Here is a 26,461-nt window from a genome sequence, read left to right as displayed (position 1 = left end):
ACATTGACATACCTTACACTGTTCTACTGTCTTTCTGGCTAAAACCCTAAAGTTTATTACATATAACTTAACTACTCGGATAAGCTTCTTATCCCCTAAATGAGCCCATTTGTGCATTTGGCAAAATGAGTCTTTTGTTTGTTCTCTAGGGAGTATAGATTTCCCCTCGAGTGTGCCATTGTCCTTCCTCTTCTAAGCAATTTGGGCCTCTTCTTCTGTTGCACATTTTAAGTGAGGCCATGCCTTAGTCCAATCCCAGTTTCCAGTGGCTGTCTCTTGTAGGCCTGCAACCAGGATAGGCTCCTGCATAGCCATTTCTCAAGCCACTTGATCTGCCTGGTTATTGTCCTGTGCCACTGAGTCTCTCCCCTCCTGATGTCCTGGGCAATGAATAACACTCACAGTTGCTGGCTTCATCAGGACATCCAAGAGATGGCAAAGGCATCTGCACTGATGTACTGTGGGGGTAGAGGTTCAGCCATCCCAGATGACATTTGTGTTGTCCACCATGGCAGCATCCACTCATTTCTAGCCCTCATGACAAAAACTGTTCCTGTCTGTAGACAAGATAGCCTCGGCTTTCAGCGGGGGTGGACAGGTCAGTCAGAGGGGTCTTCCCTCCACCCGTGGGCTTCTGCCAGTATTTGACACTCATGCTGGCGTGGCTCCAGGTTGGGATTGGGCAGCAATGTGACCAGATTGAGTCCAACCAGTGGAGAATCCAGTCCATGTCAGCTGATCAGTGGTCCCATCCTCTGGGTCTTTCCATTCAAAGGCAGAGTATTTTTATTTATTTATTTATTTTTTTTATTATTAACTTGAGTATTTCTTATATACATTTCGAGTGTTATTCCCTTTCCCAGTTTCCGGGCAAACATCCCCCTCCCCCCTCCCCTTTCTTATCGGTGTTCCCCTCCCCACCCTCCCCCCATTGTCCCCCTCCCCCCAACAGTCTAGTTCACTGGGGGTTCAGTCTTAGCAGGACCCAGGGCTTCCCCTTCCACTGGTGCTCTTACTAGGATATTCATTGCTACCTATGAGGTCAGAGTCCAGGGTCAGTCCATGTATAGTCTTTAGGTAGTGGCTTAGTCCCTGGAAGCTCTGGTTGCTTGGCATTGTTGTACATATGGGGTCTCGAGCCCCTTCAAGCTCTTCCAGTTCTTTCTCTGATTCCTTCAACGGGGGTCCTATTCTCAGTTCAGTGGTTTGCTGCTGGTATTCGCCTCTGTATTTGCTGTATTCTGGCTGTGTCTCTCAGGAGCGATCTACATCCGGCTCCTGTCGGTCTGCACTTCTTTGCTTCATCCATCTTGTCTAATTGGATGGCTGTATATGCATGGGCCACATGTGGGGCAGACTCTGAATGGGTGTTCCTTCAGTCTCTGTTTTAATCTTTGCCTCTCTCTTCCCTGCCAAGGGTATTCTTGTTCCCCTTTTAAAGAAGGGGTGAACCATTCACATTTTGATCATCTGTCTTGAGTTTCATTTGTTCTAGGCATTTAGGGTAATTCAAGCATTTGGGCTAATAGCCACTTATCAGTGAGTGCATACCATGTATGTCTTTCTGTGTTTGGGTTAGCTCACTCAGGATGATATTTTCCAGTTCCAGCCATTTGCCTACGAATTTCATAAAGTCGTTTTTGATAGCTGAATAATATTCCATTGTGTAGATGTACCACATTTTCTGTATCCATTCCTCTGTTGAAGGGCATCTGGGTTCTTTCCAGCTTCTGGCTATTATAAATAAGGCTGCAATGAACATAGTGGAGCACGTGTCTTTTTTATATGTTGGGGCATCTTTTGGGTATATGCCCAAGAGAGGTATAGCTGGATCCTCAGGCAGTTCAATGTCCAATATTCTGAGGATCCTCCAGACTGATTTCCAGAATGGTTGTACCAGTTTGCAATCCCACCAACAATGGAGGAGTGTTCCTCTTTCTCCACATCCTCGCCAGCATCTGTTGTCCCCTGAGTTTTTGATCTTAGCCATTCTCACTGGTGTGAGGTGAAATCTCAGGGTTGTTTTGATTTCATTTCCCTTATGACTAAAGATGTTGAACATTTCTTTAGGTGTTTCTCCGCCATTCGGCATTCCTCAGCTGTGAATTCTTTGTTTAGCTCTGAGCCCCATTTTTTAATAGGGTTATTTGTTTCCCTGTGGTCTAACTTCTTGAGTTCTTTGTATATTTTGGATATAAGGCCTCTATCTGTTGTAGGATTGGTAAAGATCTTTTCCCAATCTGTTGGTTGCCGTTTTGTCCTAACCACAGTGTCCTTTGCCTTACAGAAGCTTTGCAGTTTTATGAGATCCCATTTGTCAATTCTTGATCTTAGAGCGTAAGCCATTGGTGTTTTGTTCAGGAAATTTTTTCCAGTGCCCATGTGTTCCAGATGCTTCCCTAGTTTTTCTTCTATTAGTTTGAGTGTGTCTGCTTTGATGTGGAGGCCCTTGATCCACTTGGACTTAAGCTTTGTACAGGGTGATAAGCATGGATCGATCTGCATTCTTCTACATGTTGACCTCCAGTTGAACCAGCACCATTTGCTGAAAATGCTATCTTTTTTCCATTGGATGGTTTTGGCTCCTTTGTCAAAAATCAAGTGACCATAGGTGTGTGGGTTCATTTCTGGGTCTTCAATTCTATTCCATTGGTCTATCTGTCTGTCTCTGTACCAATACCATGCAGTTTTTATCACTATTGCTCTGTAATACTGCTTGAGTTCAGGGATAGTGATTCCCCCTGAAGTCCTTTTATTGTTGAGGATAGCTTTAGCTATCCTGGGTTTTTTGTTATTCCAGATGAATTTGCAAATTGTTCTGTCTAACTCTTTGAAGAATTGGATTGGTATTTTGATGGGGATTGCATTGAATCTGTAGATTGCTTTTGGTAAAATGGCCATTTTTACTATATTAATCCTGCCAATCCATGAGCATGGGAGATCTTTCCATCTTCTGAGGTCTTCTTCAATTTCCTTCTTCAGTGTCTTGAAGTTCTTATTGTACAGATCTTTTACTTGCTTTGTTAAAGTCACTCCGAGGTACTTTATATTATTTGGGTCTATTGTGAAGGGTGTTGTTTCCCTAATTTCTTTCTCGGCTTGTTTCTCTTTTGTATAGAGGAAGGCAACTGATTTATTTGAGTTAATTTTATACCCAGCCACTTTGCTGAAGTTGTTTATCAGTTTTAGTAGTTCTCTGGTGGAACTTTTGGGATCACTTAAATATACTATCATATCATCTGCAAATAGTGATATTTTGACTTCTTCTTTTCCGATCTGTATCCCCTTGACATCCTTTTGTTGTCTGATTGCTCTGGCTAGAACTTCAAGAACTATATTGAATAAGTAGGGAGAGAGTGGGCAGCCTTGTCTAGTCCCTGATTTTAGTGGGATTGCTTCAAGTTTCTCTCCATTTAGTTTAATGTTAGCAACTGGTTTGCTGTATATGGCTTTTACCATGTTCAGGTATGGGCCTTGAATTCCTATTTTTTCCAGGACTTTTATCATGAAGGGGTGTTGAATTTTGTCAAATGCTTTCTCAGCATCTAATGAAATGATCATGTGGTTCTGTTCTTTCAGTTTGTTTATATAATGGATCACGTTGATGGTTTTCTGTATATTAAACCATCCCTGCATGCCTGGGATGAAGCCTACTTGATCATGGTGGATGATTGTTTTGATGTGCTCTTGGATTCGGTTTGCCAGAATTTTGTTGAGTATTTTTGCATCGATATTCATAAGGGAAATTGGTCTGAAGTTCTCTTTCTTTATTGTGTCTTTGTGTGGTTTAGGTATAAGAGTAATTGTGGCTTCGTAGAAGGTATTCGGTAGTGATCCATCTGTTTCAATTTTGTGGAATAGTTTGGATAATATTGGTATGAGGTCTTCTATGAAGGTTTGATAGAATTCTGCACTAAACCCGTCTGGACCTGGGCTCTTTTTGGTTGGGAGACCTTTAATGACTGCTTCTATTTCCTTAGGAGTTATGGGGTTGTTTAACTGGTTTATCTGTTCCTGATTTAACTTCGGTACCTGGTATCTGTCTAGGAAATTGTCCATTTCCTGAAGATTTTCAAGTTTTGTTGAATATAGGTTTTTGTAGTAAGATCTGATGATTTTTTGAATTTCCTCTGAATCTGTTGTTATGTCTCCCTTTTCATTTCTGATTTTGTTAATTTGGACGCACTCACTGTGTCCTCTCGTTAGTCTGGCTAAGGGTTTATCTATCTTGTTGATTTTCTCAAAGAACCAACTTTTGGTTCTGTTGATTCTTTCTATGGTCCTTTTTGTTTCTACTTGGTTGATTTCAGCTCTGAGTTTGATTATTTCCTGAAAGGCAGAGTATTTTTGACTTTGGGGTACCCAGCTCAGGCAGAAGAAAGCACCTTTCAAGTCTAAAATGGTGTACAAAATTCCGGAATGTAGCGAAGAACTCAGAGTGTAGGGGTTACAAACAGTAGTGCCACTCTACCACAGTTTATTTTTCCAAAGTCCCGGACTGGGTGATAATCGTTAGTGCCTGGATGGCAGAAGCAGTGTGTTCCAGGCAGAATGGCACTAAGAACAAGCCAAGCTGGAGGAGCTGGGGGATATGTGTCTTAATTCCTTTTCATGCCTTCCCCAACATCAAGTACTGGTGCACTGAGACAAGGTCAGCCTGGGTTTTAAGCTCCACATACACAGCCTGTAGATATGCATACGCATGGCCTTGCCCAGCCATTTCAGCCCTAGCAAGCCATTTTGGAGAGCAAATCCTGCAAGGGATAGGGGCAGTCAGGGATGACCATGAATGAGTGGGATACCCAGTCCACGCTCAGGTCGACAGTTCTTCAGGTAGTTCATGAATTTTTCCCCTCACTTTCAGAGTTACCCTGGGATTGGGGAGGGGGTCTGAACTCTGTCTTCCTCCAGGGCTAACTAACACCTTTACGGTTTGGGAGCACTTTCCCCAAGACCTGGGATTTCCTCCTCCCAGCTTCTGTTTTTTAGGGGACTCTCGAGTCCAGTGGCCACTCTCCTTGCAGTAGGCACAGTGGTCCTTTTAATGGGTTCTGTCTCTCTTCTCTGTTTTCCCTAACTACTGTAGTCATGATTCAACAGTAAATTCCTTTCCTGTCACCTTTCTTTTTTTTTTTTTTATCTCTCTTTCATCTTCTTCCTTTCTCTTTCTCTGTTCCTTCTCCTCCGTCTCCCTGTTATGGTAGACTTGCTCAGCAGCCTGCACTAAATCCCTCGACGACTTATCCTGTAGTCCATCTAGCCTTTGAAGTTGTTTTTCCCTGATAGCTCTACTAGCCTGGTCTATAAAGGCCAAAGTTGCAGCAGTTTTGTGCTCCTTGCTGCTGGGGTCACAGTGTGTATATTGGTGGAATGCTTCCATGAGCCACTCTAGAAAGGCTGAGGGTGACTCGTCTGGTCCCTGCTTAACCTCACAAATTGATGGGTCATCCTGCAACCCCCTTGAGACCTGCCAATGGAGTCTGGTGACAGACTTTCAGGTGTTTCTTACTCCTGCTGTATTAGTGGTCCCAGTCAGGTCTAGTCAGGGAAGATCCGCTGTCAATGACAGCCTGGTCAATTGATGGTGTCCCCGTATCTAAGGGGACATTCTTTCTGGCCTCCTGCATTATTCTTCTCGCTCTTTGGCCATGAAGAGCATTCTCATGAGTTGTTGGCTAGCATCTCGAGTGGGCTGGTGAGTAAATAAAACAGTCTCAAAGAGATTAATCGGCCCCTTGGGGTTACTGAAAAGGGGGATAAGGGGGTGGAAGATCCATCAGCAGCAGAGCCACAGTGGAAGACTCCTGGAGGATGTTCTTTACAGACTCGTTGGTCTCTACAGGGTTCTTCTTCATGGTCAGGACCTGCTTCGAGAGTCTTGGAGACAAAGAAAAATCTCTTATCCAATGGGGTGGTGGTGGTGGTGGTGGTTCTGCACTAGATCCTTCCAGGTAACTATATAGGCCATTTGGTCTGAGTACCCGAGGGATCTTGGCCTAAAGATTCTTTCCTCTAGTGGTTAACTAAGATGTTTGACAGGGTAGATTCAGACTGTCCCATGTCCAAAAATAGCGTCAGTCACAGTCCAAGTCCAAGAACACAGAGAAAGACAATCCACACACAGTTTCACCCCTGCCATGGGTGCAGAACAGGACTGAAGTCCAAAAACAAAGAGAAAGACAATCAACACAGAGACAGCTTGCTCTTCTCATGGGCACAGAAGCCAGGTTCAGGTGACCTGCCAGCTTATGCTGGAATCAAGTCCAACAGGTTCCAAAAGGAGCAGAGTCCTCCCAACTCCCTCCAGACCAGACCGAACCAGACCAAAGGCTCTCTAAGCCCTACAGATGCTCACGAGCAAACCGAAAGCAAGCCAGACAGCACAGATATCTGTCCGAGTCCACACGCAAACAGACAAACAGAAACTAACAGGCTGAGGCACCCCTGCCATGAGCACCACAGAAGACAGGTGACCCGCCAACTTATGCTGGAATTGAGTCCACAACCAATAGGTTCCAAAAGGAGCAGAGTCCTCCGGACTCACTCCAGGCCAGACCAAACCAGAAAACTTGGCAGTGCCTGCCACTGTCCCCGAATGAGGTGAACTCCCTAAACGGAGTCCAGAGCGTCCTCCAGGACTCCTGTAGCACATGACATCCAGGCACGTTCCACTGCTTGTGGCTACCTCTCCTTGGCAACTCTTGTTCAGTTGCAACCCAAAACCAAATTTCCCAGCGGCTGCACAGATTCAGAGAACCAAAGAGAAACTAAACAGACATTTAGAGAAGACACAGACAGAGACAACTGTGGTACCTGCTCAAGCTTTCCTTAGGTCTCTGGTCACCGGTTCCTCAAGTGGGACGGATTCCCGGCCAATGCACCAAATGTAGGACCCAATCAGCCCTACGTCATGGAGATCCCACTCATCTAAACACAGAGACGGAGAGCGATGCAATAAGCAAGAAGTTTAATGATCCGGTGCACTGGGGCGGCCCTGTAATCGGGACAGAGGCGACCCTGAATGACAAAAGCACACAATTTTTATACACTTGTGGAGGATAGCCTTGACCCTTACATTCATCAATGGCGAGATATTCTTGGCACGCGCTAAGGACCCTTCCCTTTTCGAGGTTAGCTCATTCACATGGATGGAGGAGTGCTAAGGGTGGCTAGCTCATTTCCTGGAACAGGGTGTTATCCTACATTCTTTGGACAGTGTGTTAAAGTCCCAGCCACCTGGTATTTGCCTAAGGCCGCCTTTGTCCTTAAAGTTTGAATCTTACAAATTCCCACCAAAAGACTAACAATTTTGTTCAATAAAAAATTTTAAAAATCATGTTTCGTAAACAAACAAACAAACAAACAAACAAACCACTGAATGCTGAATGGCCAAAGCAATTTCAGTGAAAAGGAGAAAGCTGGAGTTTTATGATGACTAGCATCGTTTAAATCCTTTTGAACATATTTGAAGGCCAAATTTCTTTCCCATAGTTGTTATAGAAAACCATACCCATAAACAGGAAACAGGAATTCAAGCAGCTCATAACTGGAAAGCATAAAGAGAAACAGAATTATAGCAAATATTGGCCTTTGGCTGGCATGGAGTTGCCTCAATTTCTCTGTCCTTTTTCAAAAACTCTAAATACCCTGTGGTAGAAACTTTGAAAAGATAGAGAGGAGACAAAAACAGTGTGTCCACTCCTGACCTGACAGCCCCTTCCCTAACTCCATTTTGGGGCATCCCTGTTTTGGTCTATTGTTATGTGTTGTAAAGCTAAATTCTATACCCAAAAGTTAGGCCTAAGAGTAGCTTTTCATGTTTACGAGCTTTTGTTGTGCAAACCTTGTTCCTTGACTTAAAACTGTAGGTTAAATAAAATTGGCTGCAGCCAAGTACTAAAGGGATTAAAGATAGGTGGGTTAGGGATGACCTGGTTGGAGGAGAAGAGTTGGGGGGAGGGAAAGGAGAGAAGGAAGAGGAAGAGGAGGAGTAGGAGGACAAGGATGATGATGATGAGGCAGCCTCCATGAGGAGAGAGGAACCATGAGCACATGGCCAGGAGAAACAGTAAGTATCTGGGGCACACCATTGGGGAGATAGCCAGGCCAGTGGTTAGAAGAGTAGATTAGGGGTGACCCCCAGGAATTGTGAAAGCCAAGTAAAGTAACCATATTCTGAGTATCATTTATTTGTAAACTAGCTGGGGGACAAGCTTAAATTCTTCTTACTACACAGCCCCTTTGAAGTAATTATGTATGGCTTTTGGGAGAGCAAAACTAGACACATTTTTACAAACAAACACAAAACTAGGACCAAGAGAAAGGAAAAATAAGGCTTTTATATGGGTTAACATTAAGTTCTATTCAAGTTCTATATGTCTGTTTTTCTATATTTATAAAGTTTATTAATTTCTCCGTAAGTGTACTCTAAGTACATGTATAAAGTACCAACACCAGCACAGATTCTATGCTGGATATTTTTAATTTTCAACTCGATACACTATGGAAATACTTGGAAAGAGATCCTTAGTACAAAATTGTCTTGATCAGGTTGGCCTGTAAACAAGTCTATAGGGAACTGTCCTGATTGTTAATTGATGAGGGAAGAGACACAGTCCATTGTGGGTGGCACCATTCTCCACACATGGTATCTTGACTATGAGAGGAGAAAACTAGCTGAGAGTCGGTAAGCAAGCATGTGTTTGTTCTCATTCTGCTGTTGACTATGGATGTGATTTGACTCGATGCCTTTCTTTCTGTCTCAACCTCTTCAAAATGATAGACTTACTTAAAATTGTAAGCTGAATAAACACTTTTTCCCAATCTTTCTTGTATTTTGTCACTATCACAAGGACAGATTCCTACTTCCATAAACATTTAGTACAACATAGCAGTAAGAGAAATCAGTAAAATATGGATTGGGTGACTTCTAAGATACTGCTCTGACTTTCTTTTTTAACTTACCCCAAAAGAATTTCTATACATCCTAGTCCCTTTCTGACCTATGTGTTTCACCTTTTCCTTTCGCTTTCTCTCCTAGTACTTTGCCAGTTCTGAGGACCACTCCTCATCCTCACACTGCCAAGGGCAAGTGCAATGCTGTGTTCAGCATTCCCCTGTCCTGTGAGAATTGTCCATAGAGTCTTCATGTATTATCAAGTGTGAGAATGAGATTAGAGCGATACTGTTTATCATAACATTAGCTAGAACAAAAAGAAGAAAAATTATTGACCTGGGCACAGATATACACATAAACATTCCAGTTTCCAAAGGATTTCAGAATAACACAAAAGGCCGACAGAATAAAGACCATCAATAACTCGAAGATAATATCGGCTCCTGTCCATTTGGCTGCTAGTGTTAACAGTTCTTCTATAATTAGGCTCATAGAAAAGATGTTCCCGAGCCACATTAACTATCCATTAATTAATTCCTTCCTTGTATCAACTTCATCAGTGGCTTCAGTGTATGAAGATAAATTAGTTTTACTTATCATTGTCCCAAATCTCTTAGGAGATAATGACAGCTAATTGAAACTATCAGAATAAAAATTAGCGTTCAAATCAGCAGACAAGACACCACATTGTCTAGTTTAAGTGGAAAAGTAAGTAATTAAGATGTGAGATACTTATCACATTTCCTAGAAAGCCTCACAGAGGGTAGAAGGCCTCCAATGGATAGCTATAGGGCTTAGAGTGGAGCTCTCTAGCCCTGCTTCTAGAGAGGGGAAGGGAGGATTTCGCCCTCACGTTTGCAATACAACACTGGGTTCATGGGGCAGTTAAATTCAGAGGCCGTTAAAAATCACATGCACTGATTTCCTGTGTACTTTGAAATGAGTGCAGATTCTCAGGAAGTTGCAAAATAGCTCAGAGACAGCCTTTCAACCTGTCCACAAATACGGTGCCGATATAAAAGAAGAAAAGCTGCGTTGGTGTGTAGGTATGTGTACAGTTCTGTGTAACTGCATAGGTCCCAAAAGCCACAATACAATCAGGATGCCACACTGCTCCACTGGTGTCGTGTCTCCTACATCCTCCTCCTTTATAGACATGCCCTCTTCCCCTCCCTCCCCATCAGCAATCATTAATCCATCTTCATTCTACTCTGTGTTCAAGACCACATAAGTGAATCATGTGATCTTTGGACATTAGATTTTTGACTCAGCAGGTTAACCCCTGAAACCCTTTCAATGACTCCATTGTATCAATAGAGTTCCTTCCTATGGCTGACTAGCATTGCATGGAACCGATGACATGTGTGTATTTATTTATCCACGTATCCATGTGTGTGTGTCCCTTTATCCATCAAGTGACAGAGTGTTGTTTCAGGTTTTGGACTATTACAAATAAAAAGTTGGGAATATATCTAGGCAGATTCTCTGCCCAGCTTTTAGTGTTGCTCCATTTCTGGAGATTTTCTTCTCTTAAGAGACAACGACTCTTTACCTAGCTCCAGCTAGCTTTGAACTCTCTATGTAGGCCAGATTGGCTTTGATCTCCTGGTGCTCCTGCCCCAGCCTCCTGAGTGCTGGAATTATAGGCAGGTCGGAACACACAGCTTTGTAAAGTTTTTAAAATCAGTGTCTCCCTTGACTGAGTTGCTCAGCAGAGCCCAGGCTGCAGTGGCTTATGCTAGTGAGTCTTTTGTCATCCTTGGTGCCTAAGTCATCTTGAGTAGCTCTTCTCGCATATAAAGAGTGGACAGAAGTATATAACGAGCCCCCATGTCTGGCACTGAGCTTCAGTGAGTCTCACCATCTGTGGCTGTTTTTTCTATACTTCCTCCCACTCTTCCTAACCACTCTTGTATTTTGAGGTGAACAGCCAGACAGCACAGTTTTATTTGTAAACATTTCAGTGTATAACTCCAAACACTAAAGTCTTAAAAAAAAAAACTAAATGCCATTATCTCCATTCCACACTTTGTCTTCCTTTAGGCATGGAAAGCTCGAATGCCAACAGTCATTAGAAAAGAGTCAACATCCTTAGTCATCGGAGAAATGCAAAACAAAACACAACCCCGAGATCCCACTTTACACCAATCCGAATGGCTAAGATCAAAAACTCAGGTGACAGCAGATGCTGGCGAGGATGTGGAGAAAGAGGAACACTCCTCCACTGTTGGTGGGATTGCAAGCTGGTACAACCACTCTGGAAGTCAGTCTGGAGGCTCCTCAGAAAATTGGAAATAGTTCTACCTGAGGACCCAGCTATACCACTCCTGCGCATAGACCCAAAAGATGCTTCAACATATAATAAAAAAACACATGCTCCACTATGCTTATGGCAGCCTTATTTATAATAGCCAGAAGCTGGAAACAACCCAGATGTCCCTTAATGGAAGAATGGATACAGAAAATGTGGTTCATTTACACAATGGAGTACTATTCAGCTATTAAAAACAATGACTTCATGAAATTCTAAGGCAAATGGATGGAACTAGATTATATCATCCTGAGGTAGGTAACTCAGTCACAAAAGAACACAGGTGGTAGGCACTCACTGATGAGTGGCTCTTAGGAAAAAAGCTCGGCATACCCAGGATATGAAGCTCAAGAAGGAGGAAGACCAAAGTGTGGATGCTTCAGTGCTACTTAGAAGGGGGAACAAAATAATCATGGAAGGTAGAGGGAGGGAGAGACCTGGGAGGGAGAGAGGAGGGGGAGGGAAAAGGGGGGCAGGATCAGGTGTGGGAGGAGACAGGGGAGAAATACAAAGGGTCAGGAAATTGAACGGAGGTGTGTACCAGTAGGGTATGGGGAACTGGGGATATCCACTAGAATGTCCCAGATGCCAGGGAATCAAAGGGTTCCCAGGACTCAACGGATATGACAGTAGCTGAAATACCCAACAACAGGGAGATAGAACCTGTAGAGATGAAATCCAATGGACAGGCACGGCCCCCCACTGAGGGATGGGGCCACCCACCCATCTCAAAAAGTTTGACCCAGAATTATTGCTGTCTAAAGGAAATGCAGGGACAAAGAGTGGAGCAGGTGTTGGTATTCTGTCTAAGCTCCACCCCCACAGCTACCTGGCAATAGCCAGGAATGCTCTACCACACAGTTGCCTGGTAACAGCCAGCTATGCCTGACACTTTAAAAGGGCTGCTTGCCCCCACCTTTTCCTCTTACTTCTCTTGCTCTTCCTTTTCTCATTACCTCTTTGTCTCTGTCCCTTCTCCACCCCCTGCTTCCCTCCATGTGCTCACGGCCAGCCTTTGCTTCCTTCCCTCTCCTACTCTTCATCTCTCATTAAACCTTTCCATGTAGAACCATGTTGACTTGGTTTGCTATGTCCGGGCTCAAGCCAAGATTTAAACTCCAATATTGGTCCTAACAGTAGGGACTGAAGGAAAGGCCATCCAGAGTCTGCTCAACCTAGGGATCCATCCCATCTGCAGACACCAAACCCAGACAGTATTGCTGATGCCAAGAAGTGCTTGCTGACAGGAGCCTGGTATAGCTGTCCCCTGAGAGGCTCTCCCAGAGCCTGACCAATACAGATCCAGATGCTCACAGACAACCATCAGACTGAGCACAGGGAGCTCAGTGGAAGAGTTAGGGGAAGGACAGAAGGAGCTGAAGATGTTTGCAACTCCATAGGAAGAACCATAATATCAACTAACTAGACCCCACCAGATCCCCCAGGGATTAAACCAACCAAAAAGGAGGGACCCATGGCTCCAGCTGCATATGTAGCATAGGGTGGCCTTATCTGGAATCAGTGGGAGGGGAGGCCCTTGGTCTGGTGGAGGCTCGATGCCCCAGTGCAAGGGGATGCTAGGGCAGGGAGTCAGGAGTGGGTAGGTGGGTGGAGAGCATCTTCATAGAGACAGGAGGAGGGGGATGGGATAGGGGGTTTGTGGACAGAAAACCAGGAAGGGGAACAACATTTCAAATGTAAATAAATAAAATGACCAGAAAAAAAAAGGAAGGAAGGAAGGAAGAAAGGAAGGAAGGAAGGAAGGAAGGAAGGAAGGAAGGAAGGAAGGAAGGAAGGAAGGAAATCAAAACAGTCATGGACAGTGGGGAAGTAAGGCTTGAATGGAAGGGTCTGGGTCAGGGGACATCTGGGCCCAGAGAATGCCTTTCGGGAAGGACACGCAGCTGAGGGTGACTGAGCTCAGAGTAGCCCACTCTCAAGTGTACGGTGAAGACGGTGGTGCCTGGGGATTGACAGCAGCTCCCACACAGGCATGAAAGTAATGAGCTGGAGTCATGCTCACAGAATCCCATAGATTAAAAATAATTTACACTTGACGTGTCCAAATTCATGCAAAGGATATCCATACATTAAAAATTACTTCCATTTTTATTCTTTCTATGTTAAAATCTTGAAACAAAAAGGAAATTTAGAATGCTACTATATACAACTGGGTACCCATCGTGATTGCACCATTAGCATTTAAACATACTTTCTCACTTATCCATCTACTTATTATCTTATCCTTCTTGGTTTTCTAGCTGCATTTCATAGAAAGTTGTAGGTATCCCCTTGTCCTTTAGCATGGTTGTCTTAAACAGATGCGGTAAAATTTTTTACTCAATTCAAAATATTTACCATTTAAAAATGCACCCTTTAGTAGTTTGGTTTTAAGTTTTAAAGTTAGTAATGTACATGAATATGCAAGTTCCTCTGGAGTGTGTGGAATTGGAATCATTTGGGTACACACCCAGGAACTGCATAGCATAGATGATTTATATGATGGTTCTGTTCTAGTTTTTTGAGAAACTTCCCAAGAGCATGTGAGGTATCCATCTTCAACTGTGTTCACTTTATTTCTGTAGAATTTTTTAAACAAAGACTTATTTTATGTGAGTGAACATTTTGCATGCATATATATATGTACATATATATGAATGGTGGTTTGAATGAAAAATTGCCCCATAGGCCCATAGGGAGTGGCACTATTAGTGGGTATGGCCTTGGTGGAATAGGTATGGCTTTGTTGGAGGAAGTGGGTTACTTGGGGCAGGTTTTGAAGTTTCAGATGCTCAAACTAGGCCCAGTGTGGCATTCTCTTTCCTGCTGCCTGCTGATCAAGACGTAGAACTCTCAGCTTTTTTCTCCAGAGTCATGTCTGTCTACACGACACCATGCTTCCTGCCAGGACAATAATAGACTAAACCTCTAAACTGTAAGCCAGCCCCAACTTTTGCTTTCTTGTATAAGAGTTGCCATGGTCATGGCATCTCTTCACAGCACTAGAGACCCTAACTAAGACACATGGTATATAACAGTTGTTAAGGTGTAACTCCTAGTCTTATGTAGAAGACATTATCTTGTAGCATCTCCCTGGTTCTTACAGTCGTTCCTTCCCCTTTCCCATGATGTTTCCTGAGCCTCTGTGTTTTAGATGTTTTAGCTGTGTATGAGCACCTGTAGTCAGTTGTTCTCTGCATTTTGACTGGTTGTGAAGCTCTGTGATGGTCTCCATCTGCTTCAAAATAAAACTTCCTTGATGAGGCATAAGAGCTACACTTATCTGTGTGTATGCAGATGGGTATTTAGACCTTGATGAATTGTGCTCTTTATTAATATACAGTAACCTTTAAAAATATCTAATTCTCTTAAGTTATTTTATCATATATCAGCACTGGTACACCAGCTGATTTTTAACTTCCACTCATTTGATACCTTGATTTGCATCCTTTGACTCAGATTCTCTGGGTGTACGTACCAGTGATGTATGTTTCTTAGAGACAGCAGATAGTTAAACTATTTTTTTTAAATCCTGTCAGCTAGTCTGCATCTTTTTATTGATGAGTGGAGATCATTTATATTGGAATTTATTGGAGAGAGATATTTACTAAATCCTACAGCTTTCTTATGAGGTTGTCTGGTTAATTCCTTGATCATCTCTCTGCCGCTCCCCTGCCATCTCTCTACACTGTTTGTATCAGAAGTATGCTGGTTTAGTATGTTGGACGTGCTAGTTTCCTTCTTACTCTTCATTAAGTTATCCCTCTCCTGTTTTATCTTGTGCTTGAGTCCATCTTCTTCTCTATAGTACTTCCATAAGTATCTTTTGCAGGTTGGTGATCAAGAACCATGCTATTTTGTGTTTGTCTGATACATCCTCGCTTCTCCACCAATTTAAAGAGAGCTTTCCTGAATATAACAGTTTTGCTCCATAGTTTTTCCTTTCAGTTTTGGCTCTATGGTTCCTTATCCTGGATTTTAGGGCTGCTCATCAGATAGCAGATGCGATTCTCATGTGCTTGCCCTTGTAGGTGATTTAGAGTATATCTCCGAACTGCTGTTAATACTGTTTTTTTTCTTTATGTTTTCAACATGAATGACTATAACGTCATAAAGAAGTTCTACTCTGGTCACATCTATTCACAGTTGTAACTAACTCTTGTGCTTGAGAGTCCATTACTTTCTCTAGAACTGGGAGAATCTTTGGTATAATTTCAGTGAATAGATTTTCTAGATCCTTAATTTTTCTATCAGCTCCTTCTGTCGATAACGTCTTAGAATTGGTTTCTTGATTATATTCCAGAGCTCTTGAATGCTGTGGTCATGCTTATTTATTTTTGTTTTATTGATGTTTGAATGTAGTATATCCTTTATGTTGTCCTCCATCTCTGGGTTCTTTCTTCTGCTTAGTTAAGTCTACTGGTGACAATTATTCTTCAACACTTCTTTTTATTTTTCAATCCAAGTTTCTTTCCTACCCATTTTCCTGACATTTTTCCTCTCTGTGCTCCTTAATTTAGTCTTTATGCCATAGATTGAATTCATCTGCTTGTTTTCATCCTCTTTAAGCTCACACATAGGTTTTACTAGTAGACGTTAAAAACCTTCAGCTGACATTATAGCTATTCCAATTTGTTTCAATTCAATAGTCAAGGAATTACAGTTTAACAAGACAGCTGTGTTTTTTTATGTTTCTTATGTTTTGTGTTAAAATTTTACATCTCTTCAGTGAACTATCTCTCAACGCATTTTAGCTGTAGTTGAGTATTTTTGCATTGAGAATCCTTTCCCAGTACCCAGTACCACTCAGTGAGGAAGAGACGAACTATTGTCACAGCAACAACACCGAGCTGTATAATAAGCACACCAAACCCAATTAAGTCTCAGTAGTATATTACCAGTGTTGCAAACCAGAAAATGGCAAAGCCAGTGTGGAGTGTGGTATTAGATAAATAGTCGCTTATGGTTAATACTGTAATAGATAGAGGAGTCATGGTCTTAGAAAACTTGAGCAGAAGCAATGTTCAGTCAAGAAAGGAGAAAGAGGAAGAGTGGAGAAGACTGTTATGGAAGGACAGAAAAATGAACAAGCCGTTAGCAAGAAAGGGAAAAGATTCCCTCAATAATGAGAATGCTCAACAATAAAATTAGATAAGCAGAACTAAAAACAGAAGACATAAACTTTTTACAACTAAGATAAAATTCAAAATATTACTAAAGGTATACTAGGAAGGAACACAGAAACAAGGAAGAAAAGGAAAAGATTGCCCAGAGACGAAACAAGATGCACAAAAGCTTTAGACAACGGTGTGAAGAGGAAAAAAAATACTTAAAAATCTAATAACTCACCAATATCACTAAACCTGTAGTAAAAGGGGAGAGTAGAAGCCATGGGAGAAGAAAAGTGAGGAGGAGGAGGGGGAGCAGGGTCTTTTTCTCATCCAAAGATAACTCAGACTATTTACCTTCTGGTATAAAATGCTTAATTTTTACTTTGGGGTAAAAGCTGGACAGTTTGCCTTCAGTCTCCAGTAAAATATTAAGTTTTTATTAGCTTGGAATTTAACTGATGTGACCACTCAAAACTATGCATTTATGATATCAATTGGTGCCACCAACTAGATTCCTTTTAAGCCCAACAGTGTATACCAACCTGAAACTCATGCCGTTTGTGCTGTGGACAATGACGCTATATCAGAGTTTCTCTTAATCCTGTCAGCACCATGACAACCTGGCAGAGAAGTTTTACTTTGTAAGTAGCTTTTTAATATTCTCTCCTCTGACACTTACTGAAGCAGGACCAGTTCTGTCCCCCATTTCCAACCTCAAAGACACTCATTCCTTGGCATGATTCTGTTCATTCTGCTTTACCTAGTTACCTTCTACTTCTTACCTAGTTTGTCATTTTTTTCAGGAAGTCAGATGAAACCTATTATCTTCTTTCACAAATTCATTAGAGTTACAGTATATTTTTGTGTATATGATTATGGCTATATGAACATTTTGTACCCCCAATGTTTACAGGTGTTTGAAACATGGCAACTTCTAGATGGTGTATTGTGTGCTTGGCAGTCTGCTAAATGCTCCATGCGTCTATCAACGCATTTTCACTACAGCAAAATGCATTTCGTTCCCATTTTGCAGATGAGGAAATTAAGGGTTCAGAAAACCTAAATGACTTACCCAGATACAAGGAAGAGACAGATAAAAGATGTGAACTCAGGTCAACACATTTATTTGCATTATTAGCTTCCAGATCACTAAGGTTCTTTGCTCACGAGTGTGTTATTATACACAGCTTCCTTCCGTGTCATTGTTTATACTTTACGGAATGGGTTTTGTTCCACGTCAGAGTAGGAAGTAAGAAAGCAAAGAAAGTCCTTGTTCTGGGAGGAGAGCTGGGGAGCTCGGTCTGTTTTCATTTCTCCTTCACTTTGATCTAGCAACTTACTTTCCTATAAAGTCTAAAAAACAGGCAATTGGGCTGAAGCAGCATAGGAAGGTATTGAGTTTAACTCCGTTTAATTGATTACAGTGTTAGTAGCTTATACAGCAACACAAACAGGGCAGAGGTTCAAACAACTCCCCGCTCCTAGTGCTGTTTTTCTCTGAGTCATGCTACTCCTCCCTGAACATGTTTACTAAAGCGCCTCCGTATCAGACTTTAGCAGGAGTATGTTTCCCATTCTTGACTGATTATTGGCTTACTTTCCTCCCTAACAGTTTCCAACCTTTAAAATGGCCTTTAGATTTAGAGTCCAGAGAGAAAACCTCTTGCAAGCCTGGCGTCAGGCACTGAGTGATGTGACCCAAGTCAGCAGCTGTCCGCACAGTGGCCATCTGAAATGGCTATGGTGCCTTCTGACAAAGAGAGTGACACTCAGACAATCCGGGTACAACGGGCGGGGCACAGAGCAGCAGGGCTGAGTCTTGGGGAGAGGACACCTCTGGTTTTCCAGTTATCCCACTACTAGTGGTCCAGGAGGCAACTTTTCTAAGATGCCTACGTTTCTACCGAGTAGTGCTTGGGCATCCAGCTAGCTCCTTGTTTCCTCCATCCCGGCCTTAACCTCCCTTCCGAGTCTCGACCTGAGGGAGACAGATCTTTTAAGGTGACATCTGGCACCAAGAGGGACAGTACTGGTTCTTGAGTCTAGGGCAGCAGGGTCAAGCTCCTCTGGGACTTTGGGGAAAGGCCACAGCTGAGGTACTGCCACGCTAGGCCTTGTGGGCAGGCTTCGACCAATCACTGTAGGGCATATACGAACTCTAACCAATCAGCGCCCGTCTTATTCCCGAGTCCCGCCCGCTCTAGCCCAGGTTCCCCGAACCCCGTCCCGGCGCCGATAGTCGCGGCTGTCGCTTTCGCTGCAGCCGCCTCCGGAGCTGACTCGGGCATCCCGGCTCCTGGCTCCCTTCGTTGTCCCCGGTAGCTTTCACTAAGGATGAGTCCCTGCGCGGCCGCGCGCCTGCCCCGCGGAGACCGCCGGCGCACCTTCATCTAGCGACTGGTGAGGGCGGGGGTGACGGCGTCCTGCCAGCTCGGCCGGGGAGCGGGGCCCGGGGAGGGAACTCGCGGAGGGGGTGGCTGCGAGCTTCGCGCCGCGTGGCACGGGCGGGTGGCCTGGCAGCGCAGCCCCGCGGCCCCTGCCAGCTAATGAATGGCCTTGTCCCGCGAAGTGCTACGTCGCCGAGCTGCCCGACACGCCCTCCAGCGACGTTGCTTTTCTAGTTCCGAGGGTTGACTGGTGTCACCTTCCTTCATCCCTTCCTAGAGGCTCCCTTGTCCATTAAATCCTTGGTGGAGTTTACAAAGTTTGAGTTCGCGCGGGCCTTGCTGAGTTTGCAGAAGCAGATCTTGCTTGAACATTCGCTGCTGGGTGGAAATGGACAGGGGTCTGTTCTGCAGTGACGGGATGGAGGGGCCTTTTGTTCGTAGGTATCAGGTTGCAAAGGAATTTTGGTTCAGAGGGGAAATGGCCAACCCCGACTTAAGCCATCTTTAACTCTGTTATCTAACAGTCATAAAAGTTGAGTTGTGTTAGTCAGAGGGGATGTTTTTTCTAGGAGGAGAAGTTGAGTAGCACCTGTTTCCTTTTACCTCGAAGTAGGTAACACTTAGAAATAGTTTTCCCCCTAATAGATAGTGTGGCTACCTCCTTAATATGCAAAATTTCAGGCATTGTTTGTGGTCAGTTCCTCACTCTCTGTTGAGTTCCTTTCATTTGTTTTTGTTGTTTTAGTGACCTACCTCTCAGTACCTGAGGACAGAACTATTTTTTAAAACGTGTTTAGCAAAGCTTGAGTCACATCGCAGCTTTACGATTTTTCAATTGGGTGTGTTAATTTTCGTTTTTTTTTCCTTTTTAGTAAAACTTGTTTGAAGGACTTTCACTATGCTAATTTTTATGTGATGATTTAATTTCATTTTTAATTTTCAAGATGCTTGTGATTATAAAATTCTAAAGTAAACGAGTACACCCATTAAAGGATGTCAATATGATTTGTTACTTCCATTGACACAAACTAGTTTCTTATCCTGGGGGAATAATTCTTTACCTCATCCAGAGATGCACCATTTCACTCCCTAAATTTTGGGCAAATTTTCTTTTATGAAAATGAGAGCAGTATTGTACTAAAATTCTAGGTTTTTTACACAAAGAATATTTGAGAAAAACATTAGAATATAAAATTAGCAACGTTAAATTACTTAGGGTCCTAACATTGTAAATACTTACTTTTAAAAATGTTTTTAGGGCCTGTAAACACGTCTCCTGATTATGACTCAATCTGTAGCCTGTAACATTTAAATTAGTACAGATGCAGATGTACAGGGGGGGGGTGTTAAGGTTATAGGGTTCAATAAACAATCATCTTGCCTTACTGATTGTGAAAATTATGAAGAATCTAACATTCTCTCTCATGTACTGCAAGGAGTTTACATTTCTTGTATGTGGGCAAGGCATATGTATGTCCAAGGGAGGTTATCACCATTAGCTCAAAGGAAGAAATGGAGGAAGAGAGCTCTTGTCGATTGTCTATGGTTTTAGGGTAGCAATCCAATTCTATGACCTCAAATGACAGTTTTCTCGACTACACCATATTGCATCCTATTGGCATTCCTGTTTTGAGAAAGCCAGTTGACTGACAACTGATATCCAGAGTACTCCTCTCACTCTATGGTTCTTAAGTAAGCTACTATTTTCTCATAGGAAGGTTGAAGCTAGTCATATTTATAAGGGCAATAATGAGGTTGAAATGAGACATAGGTAATTTAGATGGTTCTGTGTGTACATGTCCATGCAAAAGCACAAAATATGGTATGACTATAAGCACTGAGAAGTCCCTTTTTATTTTTGTTTGTTTTTTCTTTTTTTTTTCTTTTCGGAGCTGGGGACCGAACCCAGGGCCTTGCGCTTCCTAGGCAAGCGCTCTACCACTGAGCTAAATCCCCAACCCCGAGAAGTCCCTTTTTAAAGATTTGGTTGAAAGCATTTGAAGTAGAAAAGGCCCTAATTGGTGTTTTCTGACTTATTTACCAGGATGTCCTATTTTCAACTTTAATTTTTGTTAGATGCTTGTGCTGTATGGATGAAAAGTCTCATTTAGAATAGGTCAGGAGATACATTTTAATCTCGTTTCATACAAATGAAAATATTGAAGCTTTAAGAAAATTCAGAGGTGTGCTTTTCCTTAGGGAAGCTTTGAACTTGGGTCAGGTACTGAGCAGTAGCCGAGAGCTCACACCTCATACAGAAAAGAGACGGAGGGAAACAGACTGAGACTGACCAGGCCTCTAACAAGGCCACAGCAACACACAGCCATACCTCCCAGTCTTTCCCAAACAGGACAACTAGCTGGAGACCAAGCGTAGGGAACCTTTGGAGTTCATTATCATTCATACCACTACAAATATGCATACCCATCTGAAACTTTTTAAATAGTGTGATTTTTAAAAAGATAGATAAATTGATTGATTGATTGATTGTGAGTACGCTGCCGCTGTCTTCAGAAACACCAGAAGGCATCGGATCCCATTACAGATGATTGTGAGCCACCATGTGGTTGCTGGAAATTGAACTCAGGACCTCTGGAAGAGTAATCAGTGCTCTTAACCGCCAAGCCATCTCTCCAACCCACCCATCTGAAATTCTACCTGGACTTTGAATATATATATATATATATATATATATATATATATATATATACATACATACATATATATATGTACATATATATATATTGAGAATTACATGCCTACAGAGTGTTTGATTAAACCCATTCCACATTTTTCCCCCTCCAGTTTCTTTCCTGTTCTTTAAATGTTTCTTTCTTTCTTTCTTTTTTTTAAATCCACTTAGACCACTTAATGTGGCCAGTGTGTACTTGGATGTAGGGTTATCTGTTGGATTGTGGGTGGCCTCTCAGGAGCCACGCCCTTGAGGAAAACTAACTTTCTCTTACCCATCAGCCATCAATTGTCCATAGCTTTTCAGCTAGGGAAGTGACTTCATGACCGCCTCCCTGTCCTATGCTAGAGTTTTGTCTGGCTTTATCTTATTCAGATCTTGTGCATGCAGTCAGAGTGTCTGTGAGTTCATATATCCAACCACTTCATTGTGTTAAGAAAAACACTGTTTTGCTGCTGACTACCTCTGGCTGCTGAATTATGTTATCTCCTCGTCCTGGAGCTTTGGGATGATAGGGCATGATACAGATGTCCTGTTTAGGGGCGGGCACTCCACAGTCTCTTACTCTGCACGCTGACAAGTTGTACGTCTCTGTCTCACTATCTACTGCTAAAAGAAGCTTCTTTGCTAAGGACTGAGTGATGAAGTCCTTAGAAATCAGTTAGATGCTGTGCTCATTTAGCAGAATAAGAGTAGATTCCCGGATAGGGGTGACCTACCCAACCATGGATTCTTGGTCCTCATAATGGTGCTAGATGTGAGTTCTGTCTTGGAGCAAGCCTTGAGTCCAGTCAGAAAGTGTTTACTCTGTGACATTTGTGCAACTATTATTTGTGTAACCTTGCCAGATTGTTGCTGTAATTCACAAAGTTCACAGTTGGGTAAGACTGTTGATTACTGTTTTGTTTTGTTTTGTTTTGGATCGGGGTTCAGATATACTAGGGGAGTAGGTGATTAGATTTGTTTTAAAAACAGAATTACATTCTTAATTATGATTGAATATAAGGCCTTGTTCAGGACTCAGTGTCGACTGGCCAGAACCTTTGTGGTGGAACAATAGTTGGGGTTGAACCATTCCAAGTTAGACCGGCTTGGTTTTTGTCAACATTTCACACCTGTCATGTGATGTCATGTCCCCTTTTTTCTTACCCCATCACTGAAGCCAGAAGCCTTGCATTGTTATCTTACCCTGCCATTGTAAGATTCTGAAAATAAATGAATTGTCTACTTCAAGCACAAAAGGCTGTTTAATAATATCTAACCCATCCCGATAGGAAAAAGCAAGAGTGGTATGTGGGTTTTAGAGCTGGAAAGAGTAAAATGAAGGATTTGTTAAATGCCAAGACTTTTTTCTTTTCAGGTTCAGATTAAAGATTTGAAGTGGGTGGGGTTTTTGTTTTTGTTTGTTTTTGCTTATTTGCTTTTGTGGGACTGTGTTCAGTTAAAGACTGTAGGTTTTCAGAAACAGGCCTGGAGTTATAGTTAGAAACCATGTAGTTCCTTGCTCTAGTTTCTAAAGGCAAATCATAATTGTCAGTATCAAAAAGCTAGTTAGATGTTAACCTCTACTTATTGTGATTTCAAGTGGAAAATAATATATTTGGACCCTTCCATATTATATTATTATTATATCTGTCTAATATATACATGTACCAAACTTTCCCCTGTATACACAGTGGACTCATGCCTGTCTCCGAAGAGTCTTATAATTGCATTTTGTTGTTGTTGGTCCTAAAGATCAGATGGTATGGAAAGCTTTACATCTACATGAGGGAAGGTTTCCCTTCTCTTGTCTTCAAAAGTTTTATAGAGCATTAAGAGTTATAGTGAATCTCATCATCATTTTATACTTTGAGATTTCAGTTCATACTTTTTGTACACATTGATTATAAAACCCTCTTATTATCTTTGTCTCTGAGCTAGCTAGAATTTATATTAATATAGGTATAAAATATCAAAAATGATTTCTTTCCAGATAGCTGTCTAGTTGTTCTGATATCCTTAGTTGAATGATTTCCCATTACAGGGACCTTTCAGGTGAGAAGACTCATTGCTTACCATGCAGTAATAGCTGAAGCGCTAATTGTTTTGGTAATGGTTAAGGTGCAGTTTTAGTTGGTGGCCATTTGAAAGAGGGTTCTCTTGAAGATAATAAATCTGAATGTGTTTATAGCTTCTGGGGACATAGCTTATAGAATGTGAAATACAGGAAATAATGACTGAAGACATGAAGATTCTGAAGAAAGAGGCCTGCATGGAAAGTTGATCTGTGTGTCTTTATTTTATTTTATTTTATTTTTTACGAATTAAGAGCATTTAGGGGTGGAGTTTCTTATACTGTGAAGTACCACAAGTTAGATTTGTAACTTACTTTACTTTGTCTCCCTGCAGGTCACCCTCGCAATTATGGCTATTTGAAAGGCGCAGACGGTGTGGAGGGGGAGTTCCCCTCCTCACTCCCCCTTGGTGCTTGACTCCAGGAATAATTTATAAACTGGGATTTTTTTAAATGAAGAACTTGTATTTGATATGAACTTTATAGAATTATTTATAAATTTTTGATTTAAGTGCCAAAAGATTATACAGAGATATATAGTTTTATATAATTGTTGTGACTACTTAAATTATAACCCCAAAGGGCCATCTCTTCTTGATAACTCTTCCTGAATAGTATCTTTGTGTCCTGGCTTTTTTAAAAAAAATTTACTTTGGTGACTGTTCTGAAGGAGTAAGCAATATAAAGCAATTAGGATGGATTCTGCCGCCCCCGACTGCACGGCCAAGTGCAGGTCCCTGAAGCACGCTCTGGATGTCCTTTCTGTGATAACAAAGGGCAGTGAGAGGCAGATCAAGATCTTTCTCTCCAGTTACTGCTACAACGCGGCAACTGTCAAGGACGCCTTCGGCAGGAACGCGCTCCACCTGGTTTCCTCCTGTGGGAAGAAAGCAGTGTTAGATTGGCTTATTGAGAAAGGAGTGGATTTGCTGGTAAAGGACAAGGAGTCAGGCTGGACAGCACTGCACAGAAGCATTTTTTATGGACACATCAATTGTGTTTGGTCTCTGTTGAAGGTAGGCATCACTAGCTTATTTAAAACTCTTATTTATTTAAACATGCACTCTTCTTATTTTCTTTTTCCTTTTACTGAAATCAGATTTTTTTCCTCATATAAAATCCTGATTATGGTTTCTCCTCTCTTTACTTCTCCCACCTCCTCCTTAATCCTCTCCCATCCACACCTCCCCCTTTGTGTTTCTCATCAGAATACAAATAAGCCACACCTTGAATCCCAGCACTTGAGAGGCAGAGGCAGGTGGATCTCTGTGAGTTTGAGGTCAGCATGGTCTACATTGTGAGTTCCAGGACAGCCAAGGCTATATAGTGACATTCTGTCTGGGGAAAAAACAAAAAAGAAAAAACATAAGGAAAAGAAACACACTTCTCTGAGACAATGATAAAATAAAATAAAATAAAATAAAATACAACAACGTTAAATAAAAGCTAACGCACTGCAATAAAAACAAACAGACAGAAGGAAAAGAGCCCAGGAGAGGGCATAAGAAATAGAAGCCTATACATTCACACTCAGGAATCCCTGAACATGCTAAACTGGAAGCCATAATATAGATAGAAGGAAATATATAAATATAAATGAATAATAATAAAACACTGAGTTTAAAAAAACCACAGACATGACACTGGAGGCAGGGGACCTCCAGTCACACTGCTAAGTTCAGTATTTGTGGCCATCTACTGCTGAGTGTGTAGCCTGCCCTTGAGCGTAGTTTGTTTCCCCGTGAGACTCCCTTGGAGAGAACGAGTGTCACATGCAGGTGGTTATCAATTAGAGGTGGCTTCTGGGTCAGGGATGGGGCTTGTATCCACTCTTTTCAGCTCTGACTCCGCCTGTGCAGGACTGAGTTCACATGGGCTTTGAAGGCCTTGTTTCACGTGTGTCCTCCACCCTCTGGCCCTCACAATCTTTCTACCTCCTCTTCTGTGGTGTTCCCTGAGCCCTGGGGATCTGATGGACATCCTGTTTAGAACCAAGTGCACTAAAGTCTCTCAGTCTGCACATTGTCTGGCTGAGGCCTCAGAAGTTGCTCCTGTCCACCTCAGGAGAGTGTTTCCAATGATGGCCAAGCAGGGCCCTGATCTGTTTCCCTGGCTGGAGGTTAGGCGTGTGCATTTCTTAATCTATTTCGTGTTTCATTTTCTAAGAGAGGTTTATTTGTTTGAAACTTTTACTGTTAGAACTCATCTTTAGATTTAAAATCCTACATATGTGTATTTACACATTTTATGTAAAATTTCAAATATATATCAAGGGTGACTATACATGATAAGCTATTGTGCAATTTTATATTATGGGCACTACTGTATGCTACTGGGAAAAAAAAACTTGAACAGAATTCATTTGAACAAAGAATGATTTATGACTTGGACATACTTAAAACCATAGGGGTTTAGTGTGAGACTGTAGCTCGGGCAGGATGCGCACCTACTCTCAAGGCTCAGGTCTCCACCTCCAGCACCCCACGCTCCCACCTCATCCCAGGAAGGCTCAGAGAGCTGTTTTGGCAGCTTGGACAGAGTGGAGAACCTGAATACGGGTTAATTAGTGCCTGTGACTGTTCATGTCTTCCGTCCGTTTTCCTATTTATATTAGTTAGGCTTCTGCTTGCTTACATGAAACAACTATTAAAATCATTCCAGTTTAATGTAATTCCATCTTTGGATATGGAAAAACCTTGTAAATTACCTACTTTACAAGGATGCTAGTTGTTGAACATCATTTAGGGTAGGAATAGTATGTCTGCTTGTTTAACTGGAATAAAATGTTTTTAGTTTAAAAATTTAACAATTAAAATCAGCTTAATTTATATGAAAATTTCTCGCTCAGTAGATTTTATCAAGGTTTGTTATGTGAATACCCAAATCAGAGAGTGTTTTGAGAAATACTCAGTGTCATTGATCTAATGAAACTGAGTCATGCATTTTAAATATTTAACTTTGCTTTATATAGGCATTTTTTTCAAGTTTGTTTGGCCCAGAAGACACAA

The 26,461-nt window shown here is 42.0% G+C and overlaps 1 protein-coding gene across 5 annotated transcripts in view; it reads left to right on the top strand.

Annotated features, from left to right (window-relative positions):
- Positions 1 to 18,534: 18,534 nt before the first annotated feature.
- Ibtk (inhibitor of Bruton tyrosine kinase) overlaps positions 18,535 to 26,461 on the top strand; it is a 73,251-nt gene continuing 65,324 nt past the window's right edge. For 4 of the 5 annotated variants that reach the window (XR_015626659.1, XR_015626658.1, XM_087562235.1 and 1 more), the window contains exons 1-2: positions 18,535 to 18,718; positions 23,789 to 24,469. Coding sequence is in view for 2 of the 5 variants with exons in the window: in XM_087562234.1 (XP_087418360.1) it covers positions 24,149 to 24,469 (321 nt within the window). In the remaining 3 variants the exon portion in view is untranslated. 5 annotated transcript variants of the gene reach the window in all.

This window comes from Rattus norvegicus, chromosome 8 (assembly GCF_021556685.1).
Source record: "Rattus norvegicus strain SHRSP/BbbUtx chromosome 8, alternate assembly SHRSP_T2T, whole genome shotgun sequence".
NCBI classification, from domain to species: domain Eukaryota; kingdom Metazoa; phylum Chordata; class Mammalia; order Rodentia; family Muridae; genus Rattus; species Rattus norvegicus.
The sequence above is the reverse complement of the archived record's forward strand: the minus strand, read 5'-3'. Positions and strand labels throughout refer to the sequence as shown.